This window comes from Sorghum bicolor, chromosome 10 (genome assembly GCF_000003195.3).
Source record: "Sorghum bicolor cultivar BTx623 chromosome 10, Sorghum_bicolor_NCBIv3, whole genome shotgun sequence".
NCBI classification, from domain to species: domain Eukaryota; kingdom Viridiplantae; phylum Streptophyta; class Magnoliopsida; order Poales; family Poaceae; genus Sorghum; species Sorghum bicolor.
The window spans coordinates 48,194,306-48,215,082 of record NC_012879.2 but is presented as its reverse complement, the minus strand read 5'-3'; the positions used below and the strand labels follow the sequence as shown (position 1 = coordinate 48,215,082).

Genomic DNA, 20,777 nt, shown 5'->3' with positions numbered 1-20,777 from the left:
TGGACATCAACGGTCCCATGGTCTAGCGGTTAGGACATTAGACTCTGAATCTAGTAACCCGAGTTCAAATCTCGGTGGGACCTTTTTTTAACATATATTTCCATTTTTTTTCTCTTTTGCGTTAACTTATACTCCTTGTATAGGTGTAGTAGATTTATATATATATATAATATTTCGTTTTGCAAATATTAAAATCTATAACGGTGTGATAATCCGCCGTCTCTTAGCCTATCTGTTGCGCGATGGTTTAATTTCTTCAATAATAACTAATTACGTGCCGTTTGTGCTGTGCTGGCAGCAAGGCAAAAGTCTAGACACTAGCGAGTCCAGTAGATTTCTGGGTAGCTGGATAGGTGGAATCATATTTTTTTTGGAAGGTAATAGGTGGAATCATATCGACTGCGAGATTTTGCAAAGGTTACTCTGTAATTTGATGTTTTATAATTTACTAGTTTCATATTTCTTTTGCACTCCTTGTGTAGCAGATTTCTCGAGTAGCTGAATCACCGAATCTTGGAGATTTTGTAAAGGTCGATGCTATATTAGGCTCCACAAGTAAGTACTCTCTTTGTCTTAAAATAATTGTCGTTTTAAATTTTCGTGTTGTAAATTTAACTAGATTTATAAATACGTGCAATATTTATATTTCTAAATAAATTTATTAAAAAACTAGATTCAAAGATCTTTCCGATGATACTAATTATGTATCATAAATATTAATATTTATAATATATATTTAATCAAAGTTATTTATCAAAAAACGAGAAAAACAATTATTTTAGGATGGAGGAGTATCACTCAACAATATATGAATGTAAGTACAAGAGAGTAATAGAGACGAAAACCAAACCGCGCAAGAGACAATTGAATATCAATTGACGTAAGATTTTTGGTTTCTTGCCGGCAACTTAGCCCACGTTGTGGTGAGACACTAACTTGGTGGCTCACACGCTAATAGGTATGACATGCTTAGCCTACCACTTGGGTGTCGTAAGAACCACAAAAGAGACACTCCATGAGCCACGATTCCACTAGAGTTTCCTTTAGTGAACCTCCCGTAGGGAATAGGCACAAGAAATCTTCACAATCATTGATTGAAACTGACAACAATCACCAAAGCTACTCGACGATCCACTACTGCTCTAAGCCATCTAAGTGATGACAACCACCAAAGTAACAACAAATCCTACAACAAAATGATCACTAGTGCCACTAAATACCTCAACTATAAGCAAATGCACTTTGGATTCCTTGTAGTGGAACCTGACTACCCAGGTTTAAGTCTACAGCTTGACACGGTGCTCGTATTTTTCTGGATTTATTCTAGAATTTAATGGTGCTATGTTTTCAGTGGTAGGTGAAGTCTTCATCGACAGCGAGACGTCTGTGGTAACTTCATCAATCTCGAGATTTGCTAGTCTAAATCAGTTCTTCGAAGATGTTTATAGGAGTAGAGTGTGCGTACGTGCATTCATAGAGATGAGTGTGCGCTTGTGTATGCAAGCGTTTGCGTTTGTAACTGGCCGGTCTCGCAAAAAACTCACTTATATGATCAATACATGAAAGAAATGAGTGGGAGAAGCTTGGTTATGCTCAAGAGGTGTATCAATCTTCAGAGAGCCAAGCACTAGCCGTTGCCCAAATGGGTCTGCTGCGGGGGCATTGGACGCTAAACTATAGCCATCGGACAAACACCATCGTTCGATGCCATAGGCATGTGAAATGTGTCACTAGCCATTGCATGCCCAACGTTCGTCTCTGCACGCTGCCGTCCGATGCTCCATCAGATAAAACTCCACGTGTCGTCCAATGCAGTACAAAGAGGGTCCAGAGAGCACAAAACTGCATCGAGCATGTTCGATCTTCGATGGTCCACATCGGACAAACCTTCATCTTCTGATGCCCTGTTGACTACTACTGTCTCCTGGTAAACAGTGCTAGCATTTGATCCGTGCACCAACGTCCGATGCAATCTGGAGATCGCACGAATTCACATCGAACGCAAACTTGTTTGTCCGATGCCGTCCCGCCATCGTCCCATGCAACTGAGCAAGCAGCCTGAGCCTCTGCTGTCTTAAAGCCATGGGACGCAAAATCAATTTTTCTGATGCACAGGCCTTCTTGTCCGATACACTGCAGAGAGCTCCTCTTCTTCTTTACTTCATCGCTTGTGCAAAATTGCTAGCTTCAAAGTATGTTAAATACTTGTGTATGCGAGTTATATTTTTCGAACCAATTTCCAAGAGATGTTAGCACTCACTAAGTCCTAATGCACATGCATATGGAGTCAATTCACCCGGTCACTGCTACATAATTATTTTTGGAGGCATTCATTTTTGGTTCATGGAGGCGGACATATGTGCAACCGTCTCTAATCAAAGATCATGATTAAGCTAGACCTGTTGGAGGAGGTTGCTTACACCCGCCTCCGTTAATCGATTTAAAAAAAAATAAAAGAAAACTAGCAAGCCGTCGAGCCCGTCGCTAGGCTCAATCGAGCCCGCTGTCATCATGTCCGCCAGATCTGGGTGGCCCTCTCCTTATTGGATCTCGGCATGGCCATCAAAGAGCCCACCGAACCAGGTTTGCGCTGGAACTAGCGAACCTACACACACCGACATAGTGGAGGTTGAGGGAGGGAGGCCGCAATGGTGGAGCCCGAACCGTCGCTGTGGAGACCACGCTATTCAGTGGCGGACCCAGGATTTTATCACAGGGTATGCCGCATAAAAAAAATCTTACGCAATTCGATAAAACCACTTCCAATTTGGTAAAAACAATGTGCATTAAATAATATGATAAGTCTTAAATTTAAAGATTAGCTAAAAATTATAACAAATTATGATATAAAGAAAAGAAATACAAATAATTTGAAATAGTAGCCATAAAAGAGACATACAACAAGATGGGATGAAAAGATAGCAAAAGAAAGGATGAAATATATTGTTTATAGTTATAATATCTAGAGGGGATAAAAAATAAAAATAAAGACACATAGGTGTCATGGGATACAACATGATGGGATAAAAATAATATAAAAACTAATCCATACTTAATTTTAAAAGTTACAAAAGAAAATAGAAAATTAAAATGTCATTGCATATAGCTATTGATAAGTGATAATAAAACGAAGTCGAGGTTATATTTTTTTTATTTATTATTTTATTTCATGATGTGTCTCATAGGAAACAACAACTTAGGATGAATAAAATTAGAAAGTAAAGGACAAAATATATTATACTAGTTATTAATATTGAGAGGGGATAAAAGACCACAAATTAAAAACTATTCACATTTGAGGTTTTACATGACATAGCAAGATGGAATAAATATAAAAACATATTAGATATAGGTAATTTTTAAAGGGGCAAAAAAAGGAGAATAAAGAAATGGGAAACAGAAAATGAAGACGAAAATTGCAGCTGCAAAGGTTTGAACTGGTGAACTCTTGATTAAGAACCAAAAGACATACCATTGGACTAGCAAGGCATACTAATAATATTTGTTGTAAATATTTATATGTTAACAATGCACTATTAATTAAGTAGAAGGCTGACCCACAGGGTATGTCGTGGCCCACCTGGCATACCCTGTGGGTCCGCCCCTGACGCCATTGCTATGGGAGCCCCAAGTTATGTAGGAGATCCAGGACCGCCCACCATGGTGGAGGTTGAGCGATGGAGGCCACTGTGGTGGAGCCCGTGCCGCCGCCATGGAGACCACGCTACTGTTGTGGGAGCCCCAAGCCTTGCAGGAGATCCAGGGCGCCCATGCGTGGTAGTGGTGATCTGATCTGCCATCGTGGACCATGCTGCCGTGCCAGATCCACTGTAGGGTTGTGCGCCATAGGGACCTCCTTGGGGCCTATTTGGTTAGGGCAGGGGCGCTGCACCCGCGACCTACTCGATTAGGGGGAGGAGTGCGGCCTGCTCGGGTGGATGAGGGGCACCGACGCTGCCACTACATGCTCAGGAGGGGAGGGAGCTGGCGCGAGGTGAGAGGAGTGGAGGGAGTCGGCGCGAGGTGAGGGGAGGGAGGGGAGAGGGTGCCGCTGGGTTGCCTCTAGGAGCTTGGTGTAGAGCAGGGAGAGGCTGCTGGGGACGGGAATGGGTTGGGAGAGTTTGCTAACCCTAAGTCTGAGTTATATACAAGTCACGCAAAAGCGTTGATATGAGCTTTCTGGGCTCGGAGCTGGGCCTGCATTTTTTAAGGCAAGCTTTATAGTGTGCCTGTCTCCAAGATTAGATTTATAGAGGCGAGTATTTTAAGACAACTGCTTCTGAAAATATATTATTTTTAGAGGCGGTTTCTTTAAGACAAACACCTTCATAAATCAATTTAAATAAAAAATGCTCACATTCGTTAATCGTAGGCAATAACTGAGACGATTGAGTTTTGTGACTGCCTCCGTTAATAAAAGGGCATCATCTTATAAAATTATTTGTGTAGTAGTGAGTAACACTTAGATAATCGCAATAGCCTTAAGATATTCCCTCTTAATAGTATGGTTATCTATCATAAAACCCGATCACGCACTCTATTGCGTATTCATCATAAAAACAAAAATGCCCTAGCATATAAATTTGCCTTGAGCCCGTGCATTTTATTTTTCTCTTAAATATTTTCCTAACGTGGATCACTTGATCATCACTTGTGGCTGTCTTCATCGCCTTCAGTGCCTTTTTCTCCATCATGGATGTGAACCAACCTATCTAAAATCAAAGCACTTAGTAGAAGGTTACTCCACTTCATTGTCTCAATTAGCCAAAACTAAACTAGTGTTTTCACGAGTCTGACGATGCATGAGGAAATATTTGTTTCTTTTGGGCCAGTTGTGGCCCGAGACTAATTAAGGACTGGTTTAGGTTGGCATGTGAGGAAATGTTGTTTAATATTTTAGCAACAAAAAACTAAAGTTGCAAACTACTAAAAAATAATGAAAACTTAGCTTGCCACTCATTTTGTGGAACTTGATATAATTAATGATTTGGCATTTTTTAAAGAAACTCTTGGAAATATTCTAAGCTTCCATTAGTCAATAATAACATGCGGACCAAAAAGTACTTTCTAAAAAAAACAAGGGTTAATACTACGTGGACCAAAAAGTACTTTCTAGAAAGAAAAAAAAAGCAAGCGTAATTACAGGATTCATCCATATTGGAGATGCCTCCAAGAATCACGATACAATGATTCGTGTCCAATTGGCATATCCAAAAGCAATGTACTACGTATATTGTGACTATACATTATACAATCATGTTGTCTTGCATTTGGACCTTGCATTGCTGCATGTGCATACATATACATGTTACATAGTACTAGTATACAGTATTGGCACTTTGTATGTACTAGAAGAACGAAGAAATCCAAGATTCAGCAGCAGCAGCAGCAGCAGCAGAAGAACATTTGCAGGATTATTCAGATGTTTCGTCCGTAGGCAGCATTGCACGTCCCCACCATCGCCAGCAGCCGCAGAGCACCTGCAAAGCACAAGACCACGAGTTGCAATGGCGGCGAACAAAAGCCCTGCTAGCTGCCCTGTTGTTGCAGTGCAACGCATGGCATGCCGAGCGAGCTAGAAACTGAGCGGGGTACGTACGCACCTTCCTCCGCTTCCGGCGCCACCGCCGCCGCGGTCGCCGGCCGCGGCGCCCGGCCGCCGGGGACTGCGCGAGCAGCATGACCTCGGGGCGCAGCGGCACCAGCGGCGACCAGAGCCCGCTGCGGTCGTAGTCGAAGTCGAACGCGCTGGTGTCCGCGAACTTGCCGAGGAGCCCGTCCGAGACGTCCCTCGGCACCAGCTGCACCTGCAGGAAGAAGTCGTCGTCGCCGGCGCCGGCGATCATCATCATCGGCGGCGACGACGACGACCACGGATACGGATCCTCCTGCAGAGCGGAGCAGCTCACGATCTCGGGCAGCGGCGACGTCGCCGCCGACGACGACGACGCCGGCATTGGTAACTACTGCGCTGATGACGATCGATCAGCGAGGAAATGGAATCACGAGACGAACTTGCACTTGCACCGGCGGGCGGGCGGGCGGGTGGGCTGTTGCGGTTGCGGTATAGTAGTTAGCAGCAGGGTAATATATGTCTGTCTCTCGTTTTCCGCGGGGGACGAAGCGAAAGCATGGAGGATTTGCGGCAGATCGCGCGGTGGTTGAAGGGAAAAGGACCGGCAGGCTGAGGCTCCATTCGATCGATCCCGGATCCCCCCTCCGGCCGGGCTGGCCTCCAAGGAAGCAGCTGTGGGGGGAGAGCCTGCTGCTGCCTGCATCTGTGTGTTGCATGATTGATCTGTGTCGCTCATGGGGCGGGGCCACCTCTTGCTTTCTTTATTGCTGTCTCACGTTCCAGTGTCCTCGTCGTCGTCTCTCACCTCGTGCGGTGCGGCGGCCACTCCATCGACCAACCAGCCACCTCCGCGACATGTGAGGCCTCTAAAAGACTGCCGCTGATGGCGATAGAGGGAGGGCAGGCGATGATGAAGCCTCCATCGCATCTACTAGCTTAGCTAGCAGGAGATCGATCGAGTACGTACGTACGTGCATTGATTCAAGGACAACCGTGCGTGATGATGCTGCTCTCCCCTCCGATGGATATATAGATATAGCAATAGCATGGGCACTGCACGCTTAATGGCAGCCACGTTAATGCATTACAAGGAATGATCAATACGAGCAGTTTTCAGTCCTCCTCTCATCCGATCACTATTCACTAGCTGGCCAAACTACGGACTCCTACACGTCTCGCCATGTTCTTGCACTGAATGAAATTCCTTCCTTGGCAATTATGAGCTGCATGCCTTTCGGAGCGGATCTCGATCCGGGACGTAAGCTAGGTGTTCACCTCAGCAACAGTCAAGCCGATCCTTTTTGCATTGGTGTGGTATCAACCAACTACTCTAGTGTGGCCCGGGCTGCTGGCGACAAGCCGGCCGGTAACGACATGATCGTGAGCCCGAGCCCACCGCGCCTGGCATTTGGAGCGTATACAGGCTAATCGACGATGATCTCACATCCTTTTCCGGGTCCATCGCTCTGCACCCGGGATGGAGAATAATGCATGGACTGATGTGATGTGACTTGTTAGATCCGAGATTCAATCGGATGAACAGGGTTTACGAAAAAAAAATCGTTGGTACGCGCGGTGTAAAACTGTTCTTACGGTTCAAGCTACTGTGATAGCTGTGCTGATAGCTTGTGAACACAGGCACAGCTGGCGTGGCTCGTGAGAAATCACGTTGGGTTTGTTCGCTTTTTTCAGTTAAAAATCATGAATGCAGAAAATTAAATGCCACCTTAAAAAGGGGCCCGGGGGATGCCTTGTCGTACGTCCAAGCTAGTTCTTCGTTTGGATCCATCTTCCTACTATTCAATTTTGAGTAGCTTTATTTACTTGACAACTATGTACTAGTGTACTCAAAATTGATGCCTGCCTTTGAGTACATTAGTACATATGCGTTAACAAGTTGTAGTTGTCAAGTAAATAAAGCTACTCAAAATTGAAGTGTGCAAATCAGCGTGAGTGCAATTAATCTTCACGAGGAGGTTATACGAACCCTACATGGCAGGTATAGTCACCGCTATATGATACAACCAGATCTTAAACAGCGACAAAAAACTTTGCCGTACCTGAAGGTACGCGTGATGCTCATCCGAACTCTTGGTTGCTTAGAGCCTCTCCGACAGATTATCAATAGTCCATTCCTCGAACTGCATAAAAGATAGTCTCCTAATATTAGTAGTAATGTATTTTTTGTTGCCTCCTCCAATGGATTACTGAAACCCATCACCTTAAATTTCTTTTTCTTCCATCTCTCTTCCTCTTGTGCACATAACTCTATTTGAATTACACATCCACATCACAAAAAAAAACTTTGGTAAGTAGTTGATCAGTGATGTTTTTTGTTTCAAAATATAAGATATTTTGTTTTTTAGATACATTACTTCTATTATCTATGTAGACAAGTGTATATCTAAGTTTTTTTTTAGATAATGGATAGTTCGTATCCGGCTTCATCTATCCGCAGATAGAATCAGACCAATTATTACAAAGTTTTACCCGAGGGCAAACTCACATGCTGCAAGCAAGGTTTACAACCAACCAAACGGGTAACCGAAACAAAATAAGGTTCAGACTAAGCATGACCAATATGTCTTGTTGATAACCATCCATTGGAACTAAAAAATTGTAGAGCTGATGTCTCTAAGTGTTGTCCTGCGGTAATCAGTTGATCCCGCAGATCATCATGCCGCTGCAATTTTGCCCATTGCCGAAGCCAATGCGTTCCCCTGAAAAGAACCTGCAAAAAAGATTTTGGTCCGCATTTGTCAAAAACCACCTCGTTCCTGGTTATCCAAATTGCCCAACAGAGTGCAGATGCTGCAGTTAATAACAATGTATTATACTTTTTGGTTGCTACTTTTGACCACCTAATAAAAAGGTCATTTATGTCCCTAGGGGGTGAAATTCCAAAAAGTATATGTACAGCACGCCATAAGAATTTGGAATAAACACAGTCTAAAAAAAGATATTGTATGGATTCTGGAGAGTGACAGAAGCAACATTTTCTATCCCCATTCCAGTTTCGCCTAACTAAGTTATCCTTAGTTAAGATCACACCTTTCTTTAGATACCACATGAAAATTTTTATTTTCAGAGGTATTTTAATTTCTCATAAGTCTTGTGACACTCTAACCCCATTGTTAATTAACACAGCATACATAGACTTGACCGTAAAGCTTCCAGATACATTCAAGCTCCACACAAAGACATCTTTTTCCTCTAGTAAGTTAATATTCTGTAAAGAGGCAACAATTTTGTACCAGTTTGTTAGGTTTGCCCCCACTAAATTTCGTCGAAAAGAAATATTTAGTGGTGAAGAGCTAATCACTTGTGCCACAGAATCTTGTTTTCTCCTTACTATATTAAACAACGCAGGAAATTTATCCTTAAGGGGTTTATTTCCTAAACAAGTGTCTATCGAGAACCTAGTTTGAGACCCATCTCTCACTTTAAACGAGCCAAAGTCCATGAAAGAGTCTTTAACATTCATTAAACTTTTCCAAAAATGAGAGTCTGTTGGTTTTTGAACACAGCTTCCTAAAGTCTTATCTTTGATATATTTATTCCTTAAAAGTTCCTGCCACATACCTTCTTCATTCAACAACTTAAATAGCCATTTACTGAGCAAGCATTTGTTTTGTATTTCCAAGTTTTTTATGCCTAAACCCCCCTGTTCTTTGGGTTGACATAAAACTTCCCATTTGGCTAGTCTATATTTCCATTTATGTTGGTCACTTTGCCAATAAAAGTGTGACCTAAAGTAGTCTATCTTTTCTAAAACACCTTTCGGCATTTCAAAAAAAGACATCATAAACATCGGTAAACTTGAGAGCACCGGGTTTAACAAAACAAGTCGTCCCCCCACAGAAAGCATTTTGCCTTTCCATCCACTAAGTCTCTTTTTGATCCTATCCTCAATTGTTTTCCAATCTTTATTGTTTAGTTTCCTAGTATTCATAGGTACACCAAGGTATCTAAAGGGGTAATTACCAATCACGCATCCGAAAGTTTGCGAATAAAACATCTCATGTTCTTTTGCTTTGCCAAAGCAAAAGATTTCACTTTTGTGAAAATTTATTTTAAGCCCCGATAGTTGTTCAAAGGTGCTAAGCAAAAGTTTCATATTCACAACTTTTTCAGCATCGTGGCTCATGAAAATTACTGTGTCATCCGCATACTGAAGGATAGACAAACCATCATGGATTAGATTAGGAATAACCCCTTCGACCTGCCCCGCCTCCTTTGCTCTAGTGATCAGTATGGCCAACATATCAACCACTATATTAAATAATATAGGGGACATGGGATCACCTTGTCGTAAGCCTTTTCTTGTCTGGAAGTAGGAACCTAATTGATCATTAACCTTAATATTGACATTACCCCTTGAGTGAAACTTTCCACCCATTCACACCATTTTTGTGAGAAGCCTTTCATCCTTAGTGTTTGTTGTAGAAAACTCCATTTAACCTTATCATATGCCTTTTCAAAGTCTATTTTGAAGATGACACCATCTTTTTTTTTGGAGTGAAGTTCGTGTATCATTTCATGAAGTATAACTGCACCCTCCATGATATTTCTTCCTGGTAGGAAAGCTGTTTGAGTCGGTCTAATTATTTTCTGTGCTATGGTAGATAGTCTATTGGTTGCAACTTTGGTAAAGATTTTGAAAGAAACATTCAACAAACAAATAGGCCTATATTGTTGAATTACTTTCGCATCCTTCTTTTTAGGTAAAAGAATTATGGTTCCAAAATTGAGACGATTTAGTGGAAGTGTTCCCTGATGGAAATCCATGAACAGAGCCATCAGATCATCTTTGATTAAATTCCAGAAGACCTGATAAAATTCTGGAGGGAAACCATCTGGACCAGGTGCCTTATTATGCTCCATTTGGAAAATCGCAACCCTCACCTCCTCTTGTGAGAAGGTATTTGTTAAATACTCATTTTCTAGAGTAGAGACCTGGGGAATATCAACTGTTTGTGACTCATCCAGTGTAACATTAGAGTTCTCTGATGGACCAAACAAGTTCTTATAATATTTGGTGATATGCCCTTTGAGTTGAGCATCACCACTTATTATGTTATTCCCATCTTCCAACTGGAAAATATGAGTTTTCCGATGTCTACCATTAGCTAGCAGGTGATAGTATTTTGTATTTGCATCGCCTTCCAAAAGATGTTTGACTTTAGCCCTCTGGTACCATTTAAGTTCTTCCTCTCGAAGAAGCTCTGCCAGTCTTTCATTTAGCACATGTTTTAGATCTAGTTCTAATCCATTAAGGGTGGCAGATTATGCTTTCTTATCCAGTTCATCTAGTTTATTTAGAATGGTTGTCTTTTCTTTCTTGTAAGCACCACTTACATTTTTTGCCCATCCTCTGAGGTATTGACGAAGCATTCTTATCTTAGCTTGCCACCTCTCTATAGGTGAGCCATCAACTAATGTACTTTGCCACACATCACTAACCATTTCACAAAATCCATCCCTCAGCAACCAACCCAATTCAAACTTGAATTGATATTGATAAGATGAGGACGAATTATTTGTGGAGAAAAGGAGAGGTGTGTGGTCAGAGATCTCCCTAGTCAAAGCAATTACAGTGGTAAGCGGGTACTTAGTTTCAAAATCTGTGCAAACTAAGACCTTGTCTAATTTTTCAAAAGTTTGATTCTGTAAATGATTAGCCCACGTGAATTTTCTACCTGACATTTCTATTTCTCTAAGATTTAAAGAATCAATCACCGCATTAAAAAAAAAAGGCCACCTATCATTATAAATGTCATTGTTTTTCTCATCTGGTCTTCGAATAATGTTAAAGTCACCACCTATGACAATGGGTAAAGTTTCGTTTGAACATACATGTACAATTTTAGATAAGAAATGTGACTTTTGATCCAACTGCGCTGGTCCATAAACCGAAATCAGGTTGAATTTAAAATCAGCTTCCCTATGTCTAACCTTGAACCGTATAAAAAAATCCCCTTCCTCGATTTCCCCAATATCAAAAGATAATAAATGTATACCTAGAATCATGCCACCAGACCTACCTCGCGGAGCCATGCAATGCCAAAGAAAATCTCTGCCTGCGCAAATATTATTCAAAGTGGATTGCGGGAAATTGGCTCTACCAGTTTCTGATAAGGCAATGAAATCTAAGTTTTTTTTCTTTCGTTAGATCCGACAAGAATCTGTATTTTTTAGAATCAGCAAACCCGTTGCAATTCCAGAAAATGCCTTTCATCTAGAAAAAATCTTGTTATTTTTCTTATGTTTATGACGGAGACCTCTTCGAGCACCTTTCTTTTGTGATACAGGTAGGGATGAAAACGATACGGATATTTTCCGACCGTATTCGAGACCGAATTCGTTTAGAGGGATTCAGATCAGTCCGTATCCGAGTCCGAATGTTCAACATCCGATACCGTATCCGTATCCGAGTACTTAAATCGTATATTTATGATGTCGACATCCAATCGTATCTTATCTGACATAGTTGACATTATCCGTATTCGAATCCGAATTCGACCAGAAATACGAAAACAAATATGATATCGATGATATCCGTCCGTATCCGATCCGTTTTCATCCCTAGATACAGGGGTTTGTAAACACTTAGGGTCACAACCCCCATCACCTAGCCCTTCCGAGATTTCAGAGCAGATTAAATTTAAGCTTTCTAGGTCTAAAATATCAACATCAGAACAATAAGTCGAAGCATCATCATCTGCTGCTATGTTTTTCTCCACTAATTTATTACTCTCAGACATTCTAAAATATTCTACTTGGAATGGACAGAGTAGTAATCAACATGTCGCACATATAGTACATCAAATGAGTAGCATACATGACAAGGTTTGACAGTTTCTTGATTCAAGCCTCAAACCAAAGTAACATGATGTCAACCTCATCTAGTATCCCTAGGCCTAGCAAGGATAATTAGCCCTATTCTGTTGCACTACTTTAATAGTACTTTTCAGTGTTTTTCTTTCACAATATTTGAACATCAACGTCAGCATCAACATTTCTTAATTCAAGCCTATTCCTTAGGTACCTCACCAGTTTCAGTACATGGCAGAGTATTTGGCGCTGATTTTCAACTAGTTTGTCCCTTCTCTTGCAAGATATACTTCTTGTGGTCACAATCAAAGATATATACTAAAAAATAATCTTTGACAAAAGAGCAACAATTTTCAATAGAAACAACAACTAGCTGTAATGGTAAAACAATGGACGCTGAACACATATGATTTTCATCTAGAATCTTTTTTTTGCCTATTAAATTCATCTTTCATAGTTGAAGCTCTATCATATCCGAGAAATTGATAAATTGTGCCTATCAAGGACCGCCAACAATGCTTCCTTTGATGCACTCGTTTGTAGTGTCTTTGTACAAGAGCAAGAAATCATTCAACTATGCACATTCCCTTTAGAATTCACATACCTGCAACAGTGCACCAGTTAAACAAAACATTATTAAAACTGAATATTGTAATAGAATTACACAACTATGATACAACTAACACAATATACTAGCTACTTGCTAACCTTAAAACAACAACCATTTGCTCTTTTACCGATATGTTACGTGATTCATCAATGAGAACAGAGAATGGCTACTAATATCTTCCATAAATTGCTTTAGTTATTTCTTTTGCACAACACTTTGCAAGATCCTTTTGGATATCATGGAAAGTCATCTTAGAATTTAAGCCACTCGATCATAGGTATTCCTGACTTCTTCATTGTTGTCTTTTAGAAAACCTATCAACTCTAGAAGATTGCCTTTGTTCAAAGAGGAAGAAGATATCATCTTGCGAAAAGCTAGGACTTACTTTAAGAGATATCTTGAACAATGTAGAGTAAAAGTTAAACGAGGTTGGCGTAATTCTTCTGATTGTTTACCAATTCAGTTAATATACCTGGTTGGCTCAATCTCCTACCTCTATACCATTTCTAATTTTTTTCTCAAATTGCAAACTAAGATTATCAGAAGCAACACCCAAATGCCAACATTAGTTGTAGGCGATGTTCAATGACAACAGGCGACACTTTGTGTATTGGGTTGGGAACTTTATGTTAGTGCTGCTCGTCGCTGGCTCTGCCTTGTTGGACACCGACCACCTACAGCTCAGGGAGGACAAAATCCATTAGCTTGGAAAAGAGGCAGGACAGGTATAATGAAGGAGAGTTGGGGCTGACCTAGGATGCGATCGGGGGTGATGTTGGTGCACAGAGCGTGGCTTCGACCTCCCCACCATGGAGTAATGGCGTCTCCTCAGTCTTCTCATCTCTTCTCAACACCGCGGCGCAATCCCCTTGAGCACTTTCCTCTCGGCCTCTTCTTGATTTCCCATGTATAACAATGGAAGCTTTGACAACGCCCTATCTATTGGATATGTATCCTTGTGCTGAGCCTTTGGGCATAAAGCGTACTCCCTCTGTCCCAAAAAGAGTATCGTTTTAGAATTTCAGACATCTTGTTTGACCATCTGTCTTATTAGAAAAATTTATATAAATATTATATATTTTTGTTAAGACTTATTTTATCATTAGATATACTTTACTAATGATTTATTTATTTTTAATTTACACAAATATTTGAATAAGACGAACGGTCAAACACGATGTCTGAAAGTAAAAAACGTCACTCTTTTTGGGACGGAAGAAGTAAGTAGCAAGGAGCCCGTTCAGCTACCTAAGAGCATCTCCAAGAGACTAGGTAAAATTATATTCTAAACTACAAGATTTAGCCATTGTGTAAAATAAAAAACTCACTCAAAGCATAGAGTTCCACAACAGCCTTTGTATAGGATAGCTAGTGAGGACGATATGCTATATATGACAAGCGAAAGTTTAGGAATAGCAAACTTGCTATTTTAGCAAACCAGATAGCACACGTGTTGGACCTTAATTTTCACTTTAAAAATATAAAAATAGACTAGATAACATGGATATCGTATCTATTGGAGTTGCTCTGAGGTGGTCAAGCCTTAGCCCACCCTAGTCTACAACGCAGAGACCAGAGAGTACCTGCTAAAGCTTTTCTAAAGGAAACATTAAACGGAGTGAAAAGGACTTATTATAATAGCACTTTGTTTTCTTTGTATATTTATAATTTTGTTAGGAAACTTTAAAATTGCTTGTAGTTGGAGTGAAGATGTTGCTATTGTGTCGACATATTTTAATTTCTTTTATTAGAACGTGGTGTTTTTTTATGCTACGCTTTTTTGAAGATACTCGTACAAACCAATCGTATCAAATATGCGATTTGTGTGAAATTCATGCGTTCGACCTCAGAGAAATGACTTTGCTTGCACGAGTTAAAGTTTATTGTCCGTTCGAATGTTTGAACATATATATAAAATATTAAATATAGACTATTTACGAAATTAAAAACATAGCTATAGAGTAATCTACAAGATAAATCTTTTGAGCATAATTGGTACAATATGATTAGATACTAATTATAAAATAAAACAAAAATACTACCACACCTGTTAAATTTTAACGACCCAAACCAAACATCTAAATTTGGACAACCTGGGGCCTTGTTTACTTCACCTAAAAACTTAAAATTTTTTAAGATTCTCCGTCACATCGAATTTTTAGAGGCATACATGAAATATTAAATATAAACGAACATAAAAACTAATTGCACAGTTTGATCGGAATTTACAAGATAAATCTTTTTAGTCTAGTTAATTTATGGTTGGACAATAATTACTACAAATAAGAAAAAGTGCTATAATATCCTGAAATTTTTTCCATAATAAAAAACTAAACACGGCCCTGACTGGCGTCTGAATTCAGAAAAATCGAAGTTTACTTTGGGGGCAAGGACGCGTTTTCACCTAGCAAGGACGCGTTTTCCATTTTTTTTAGCCGTGGCGTCGGCTCGGTTACCGCTATCAGTGGCGTGAGAAAGCGGAAACCCACCCGACCAAAATCCCCCACCCGCCGCAGCGCACGCGCCCGCACCGGCACCGCACCGCACCGCCCCGCACCGCCCGCCGCGCGCTCGCTGCCGTGCCCGTGCCCCCTTCCTTTCCATTCCCGTTTCCCCCCCTCCCTCTTCCTTCCTTTCCCCACGCCCCCACCCCACCACCACTCTTCTCTCTCTCGCCCCAAAACCAGATCGGCACGACGAGAGCAGGAGCAGAGAGGGCCCCGGACTCGGAGCGGCGCGGAGCAACTAGCAATGGCGGCGGGCTACCGGGCGGAGGACGACTACGACTACCTCTTCAAGGTGGTCCTGATCGGCGACTCCGGCGTCGGCAAGTCCAACCTGCTCTCCCGCTTCACGCGCAACGAGTTCAGCCTCGAGTCCAAGTCCACCATCGGCGTCGAGTTCGCCACCCGCTCCCTCCAGGTCGACGGCAAGGTCGTCAAGGCCCAGATTTGGGACACAGCCGGCCAGGAACGGTACGTTTCGTTCCAGCTCGTTCCAGCTCCTTTCTCTCTCCGCCGCCGACGCGGGAAGCAAACTGGTGGTAGATCTGATCTCCGTCTCGGCTCGGCTGCTGTTAGCGTGCTTATCCTCGTTTCAGCCGTGCAAGCGTGGGGCTCTGCGCTTTGGATCTCGCTGCCGAATTGCGTCGCGTGCTGCTGTTGATGACCATTTGAAGTGTAGGGTTTGGTGCTGTTCCATTTCTGGATCCGATCCTGGAATGGAATTACACGCGACGAATCAGCACGCAGGCAGGCAGGCATCCGATTGTAGACTAGAGTTGTAGGATGGTAGGATATTCTTTTATTGCCCCCAAACGAATTTATGAGACCGTCTGCAGTCTGGTTCTCGTACGCAGCAGGTGGCGTGGACTGGAGATGAATGATTTGACCTGGGCGGACAGATCGGCTAATTTTCCTTTCTGTTATATGCATGCAGCACGCCTGGCCAGTTCAGTTAATTTAGTCATCAAATCAGTAAAACACACACGATGCTATAAATAGGTATAGGCCTTGTTTAGTTCCAAAAAATTTTACAAAACAGGTACTGTAGCACTTTCGTTTGTATTTGACAAATATTGTCTAATCATACACTAACTAGACTCAAAAGATTCGCCTCGTCAATTTCGACCAAACTATGCAATTAGTTTTTATTTTCGTCTATATTTAATACTCCATGCACACGTCTAAAGATTCGATGTGACAGGGAATCTGAAAAATTTTGCAAAATTTTTTGGGAAGTAAACAAGGCCATATTCTGTACACTGTTCTATTTCTAAAATTCAGTCGTGGCTCTGCTATAAATAGGTTTATATGTCATAAGCAAGTTGTGAACATGGTCACCTCTAATTAGAACTGATGCTTACTTTTGGAACAGCATAGCTTAAAATTCCCATTCCATTTTATTATTGCCCATCAAAATAATTTGCCTTCTTACGCTAAGCCCAAAGTTTGGCTATTCGTCTTGTTCCATACCGCACAACATTAATGAAGAGTGAAGAATTTTGGCTTCATTTTTCTTTTATTCATTCCACCATTTTGTAAACTTCTTGTTAGTTTTTTCTGCCAGTTATTTAAATAGACATGTCTATGATTGGGATTAATCCTTGTGATTGGCAATTTTCGTCATTTGCTTACATACTTGCAGTAAGTCTTTGTTGTATATGCTGATCATGTTTCCATGTCATTTATATTATTGTCTCAACTGTTTACATAATAAAGATGTAATTCACCTTGTATTATAGATAAATTTTCTTCTTCAAGAGTGTTAAGGAAATGATCTGCCACAGTTTGTATTGCTTAACGCTTATTAGTGACACAAGGAAATGATCCGCCACAGATTGTATTGACTAGCGCTTATTAGTGACATAGAATTAGTTAAGACAAAACTTCAATAGAAAAGGCTGCCAAAATAACACCTAATCTTCGAAAAATGACTGAATTGATTAAGGCAAAATGAAGATATATCCAATATATTAAACTAATGAATTGTACAGTAATCTCTGAGCACCTTTCTAGGTTTTTATCCTATTTATGTGCCGTGGAACTAAATTCTTTGGTTTTGGGTGTGTTGTGGATTCTATGGGGGCAGATAGATCGTGTGTTGTTTGCAATCTGTACTGCTGATAAGAAGTCTAGACAACTTTGTAGAGCAATTTGGTGGCATTTATTAATGCAACAAAAATTAATTAGGACAAATGAGGAATCCACACAAAGTACATCGAAGAGATTTGATACTTATAAGCATAGAAATTAGCCATGATAACACAGGAGTGTGTACTGCTGTTTCTTTCTGTGAGGAAGAAAAATTTTCTATTGGAAATTATAAGGGGAATGTTAAAGGGTGGGGATGACATGGGTTTGTCAGAAGCTCTTGTTAACTTTTTGCACGGCTGCATGTGACTTGTTCACAAGCACTAAAGTCTGAGCTGAATCTACAGGATTTAACAGGTGCACACAGAAAGTCTGCAGCTTTGCATGTAGCAATCGAAACAAGGGAGGTCTATTCAAACAAAACAACAGTGACCAGTCTGAGTCAACAATTATGTCTTATTTAACGATTGTTGGTACTTCAATTTTATGAGACAAGAGCTTATAAACTGAAATAACCTGCATGTAATACTCTACTGACCTAACTCTTACGACGTTCCTTCCATCAATATCCCACTAAAACACAAGCAATTTGATGCGATGGATTCCATTTAACAATATGATGGCCTAGTGGGTGGTCAATGAGCTACTAATGATTTTTGTTTAGTGCTACATCTATCAGTATTAGTATTTGTTAAAAAAAAGTCCTTGTCGGTTTTTCATTAGCATTCTGTATAAAAATTGACAATGATCTAAGGGTATCCTTGTGCTTCAACTGGAGTTTGTTATTACTTTTTCTGGCAGTAGCACTGTTGTTTCTGTTAGGAGTGAATTTTATACTTTCCATCTCAAGTGGAGTAATTGTCATTGTCTTATTGGTGCTTGATTATTCTAATATATTGTTTAGCAAATTATCTTAAGCCTTTTCAATTATTTTGTCAGCATATGATCTACACACAGGGCTTGGATTTCCTGTCCACCATGTGACCAAAATAAAGGCAATCTTGTTGCCGAGATATTTGCTATTATAGGACTCCAAACATGTGGCTTTGCTATTATAGGATTCCTAACATCGACTTCGCTAAAATAGGACTCAAAACATTGACACTTTGTTATATATGACATTTTGTGCTTTTAATCATATTTCTTATCTCAAATGCTTGTATTTTGATATGACTTGATTCTTTTGCCCTCAAGACTTCAAAACACGTGTGCAGGGGCTGCTGGCCGGCTGCAGCCTGACTGCCTGTGGCCTGGCTGGCCGAGCATGCAGCAGCACCGCCGCCTCGCCTGCTGCTGGGCGGCATGCGTGGAGTGGGATTCTGTAGAGAGGGAGCGCGCTGCGTGCTTCGGGAAGGACTGAGAGGGGGAGAGCCTGCGACTGCGAGACAGCTGTGGTGCTGTGTTCCGCACCTGGTGCTTGTCGCTGCTGCCCTGCAGGGAACTGGGATTGGAATTCCTTGCTTTAATTCCTGCTCGCATGCCTTCAAACCCGCTCGCTTGATGTGATTGTGATGTTCAAAAAACAGAGAAGCTTGTGGGGAGTTGAAGAATGGCGTGGAATAAAATGGGTGGACGGCAACGGCAGCAGATCAAAGTACAACTCATCGAGCCAGTACTTGCTCTAATGAATTGATGGTTGGGACCATGCCCAAAGAGGGGCCCTTTTGAAATGCACATATTCCAAGCGCCTTGTTTTGCAGTAGTACTAGCACATTTTGAGGGTCGGCGCGGCGGAGAGCAGAGGGCGGCAGTCGGTGTGCGGCGGTCAACGGTGGCCGACGCCCGACGGCGCAGGCGGAGAGCGCCGCCCTGGTCAGAGAACTGGGGGTGGAGAGAAATGAGAGCAGGGCAGTAGGCCTGCACACGTGTTTTGAAGTCTTGAGGGCAAAAAGGTCAAGTCATGTCAAAATACAAGTATTTAAGATAAGAAATATGATTAAAAACACAAAATGTCATATATAGCGAAGTGTCAATGTTTTGAGTCCTACTTTAGCGAAGTCGATGTTAGAAATCATATAACAGCGAAGACACATGTTTGGAGTCCTATAATTGCAATTATGTTGCCCAGACCTGTAGATAAGCAACACACCAACACCCTCTTTGAACAGACAAAACCTGACTAAAGTTTAGTTGAATCATCACTGTGGGAGAAACAAGAATGTTGCAGATGAGCAAAGTTTTGGATAATCTGAAAGATTGCACATTTGTTTGTTGACTTACTTGGTCAGTTCTATTAATGTTATTCTATTTGGTGTTCAGCTAACTGAATTTTCTTGCAATTCAGAATCTGCTATCCTTTTGATTTACTTATCTCACTGCATTTCTGATTCAATATTACTGCAGATATCGTGCTATTACTAGTGCATATTACAGAGGTGCTGTTGGAGCGTTGCTTGTATATGATGTCACTCGTCACTCAACTTTTGAGAACGTCGAGCGTTGGCTGAAGGAGTTGAGGGACCACACAGATCCCAATATAGTTGTTATGCTGGTTGGCAACAAATCTGATCTCCGCCATCTTGTAGCAGTTCAAACTGACGAGGGAAAGGCATTCGCAGAGAGAGAATCATTGTATTTCATGGAGACCTCTGCACTTGAGTCCACCAACGTCGAGAATGCATTTGCAGAGGTCTTAACCCAGATCTACCGCATTGTGAGTAAGAGAGCAGTTGAAGCGGGCGAAGATGCAGCATCTGGGCCTGGCAAGGGTGAGAAGATCAACATAAAGGATGATGTTTCGGCAGTGAAGAAGGGTGGCTGCTGCTCTAGCTGAGCTGCTCTGCTGTATTTTTTGGGAGTTGTGTGATGTAGCTTATGTTATGGCATTCCAGCGACTGAGAATTGGTAGTGGCATTAGCAGCTTCTATGTTACCTAGAGAGTTTATTGTCAAACTGAAAAAACTGAAGGTTAGATCAGTTTAGATCTTTCTATTATTGTATTGTGTATCCGAGGCATGGTATTGGCTTTGCTGTGAATCCACTGCTACCATGCTCAAACTTATGAAATGGTCAAAATAGAAAGGTGCTTCATGCTTACCAAGTTCTAAATTCTCGAAGATTCAATACTAGGTAGAGTGGATTTGTAATTTCACTTCTGTACATGTGTTGAAAATTCTCGGGAAATCCAAGGCTCTCTCTTTATATCGAAGCGGAACAGACTAAAGTC

At 41.3% G+C, this 20,777-nt stretch overlaps 2 protein-coding genes and 1 non-coding gene across 3 annotated transcripts; 2 read left to right on the top strand and 1 right to left on the bottom strand.

The window, feature by feature from the left end:
• On the top strand, nt 12-83 carry TRNAQ-CUG. The gene has a single exon. It is a non-coding gene; the product is annotated as a tRNA-Gln (tRNA).
• LOC8061948 lies at nt 5,057-6,258 on the bottom strand. Its single transcript, XM_021450490.1, has one exon. It carries the CDS (start codon nt 5,955-5,957, stop codon nt 5,415-5,417), a length of 543 nt encoding a protein of 180 aa, XP_021306165.1. The 5' UTR covers nt 5,958-6,258; the 3' UTR covers nt 5,057-5,414.
• On the top strand, nt 15,548-20,661 carry LOC8061947 (ras-related protein RIC2). The gene is made up of 2 exons (XM_002438501.2): nt 15,548-15,994; nt 19,955-20,661. The coding sequence occupies exons 1-2, from the start codon at nt 15,771-15,773 to the stop codon at nt 20,382-20,384; spliced, it is 654 nt and encodes a 217-aa protein (XP_002438546.1). The 5' UTR covers nt 15,548-15,770; the 3' UTR covers nt 20,385-20,661.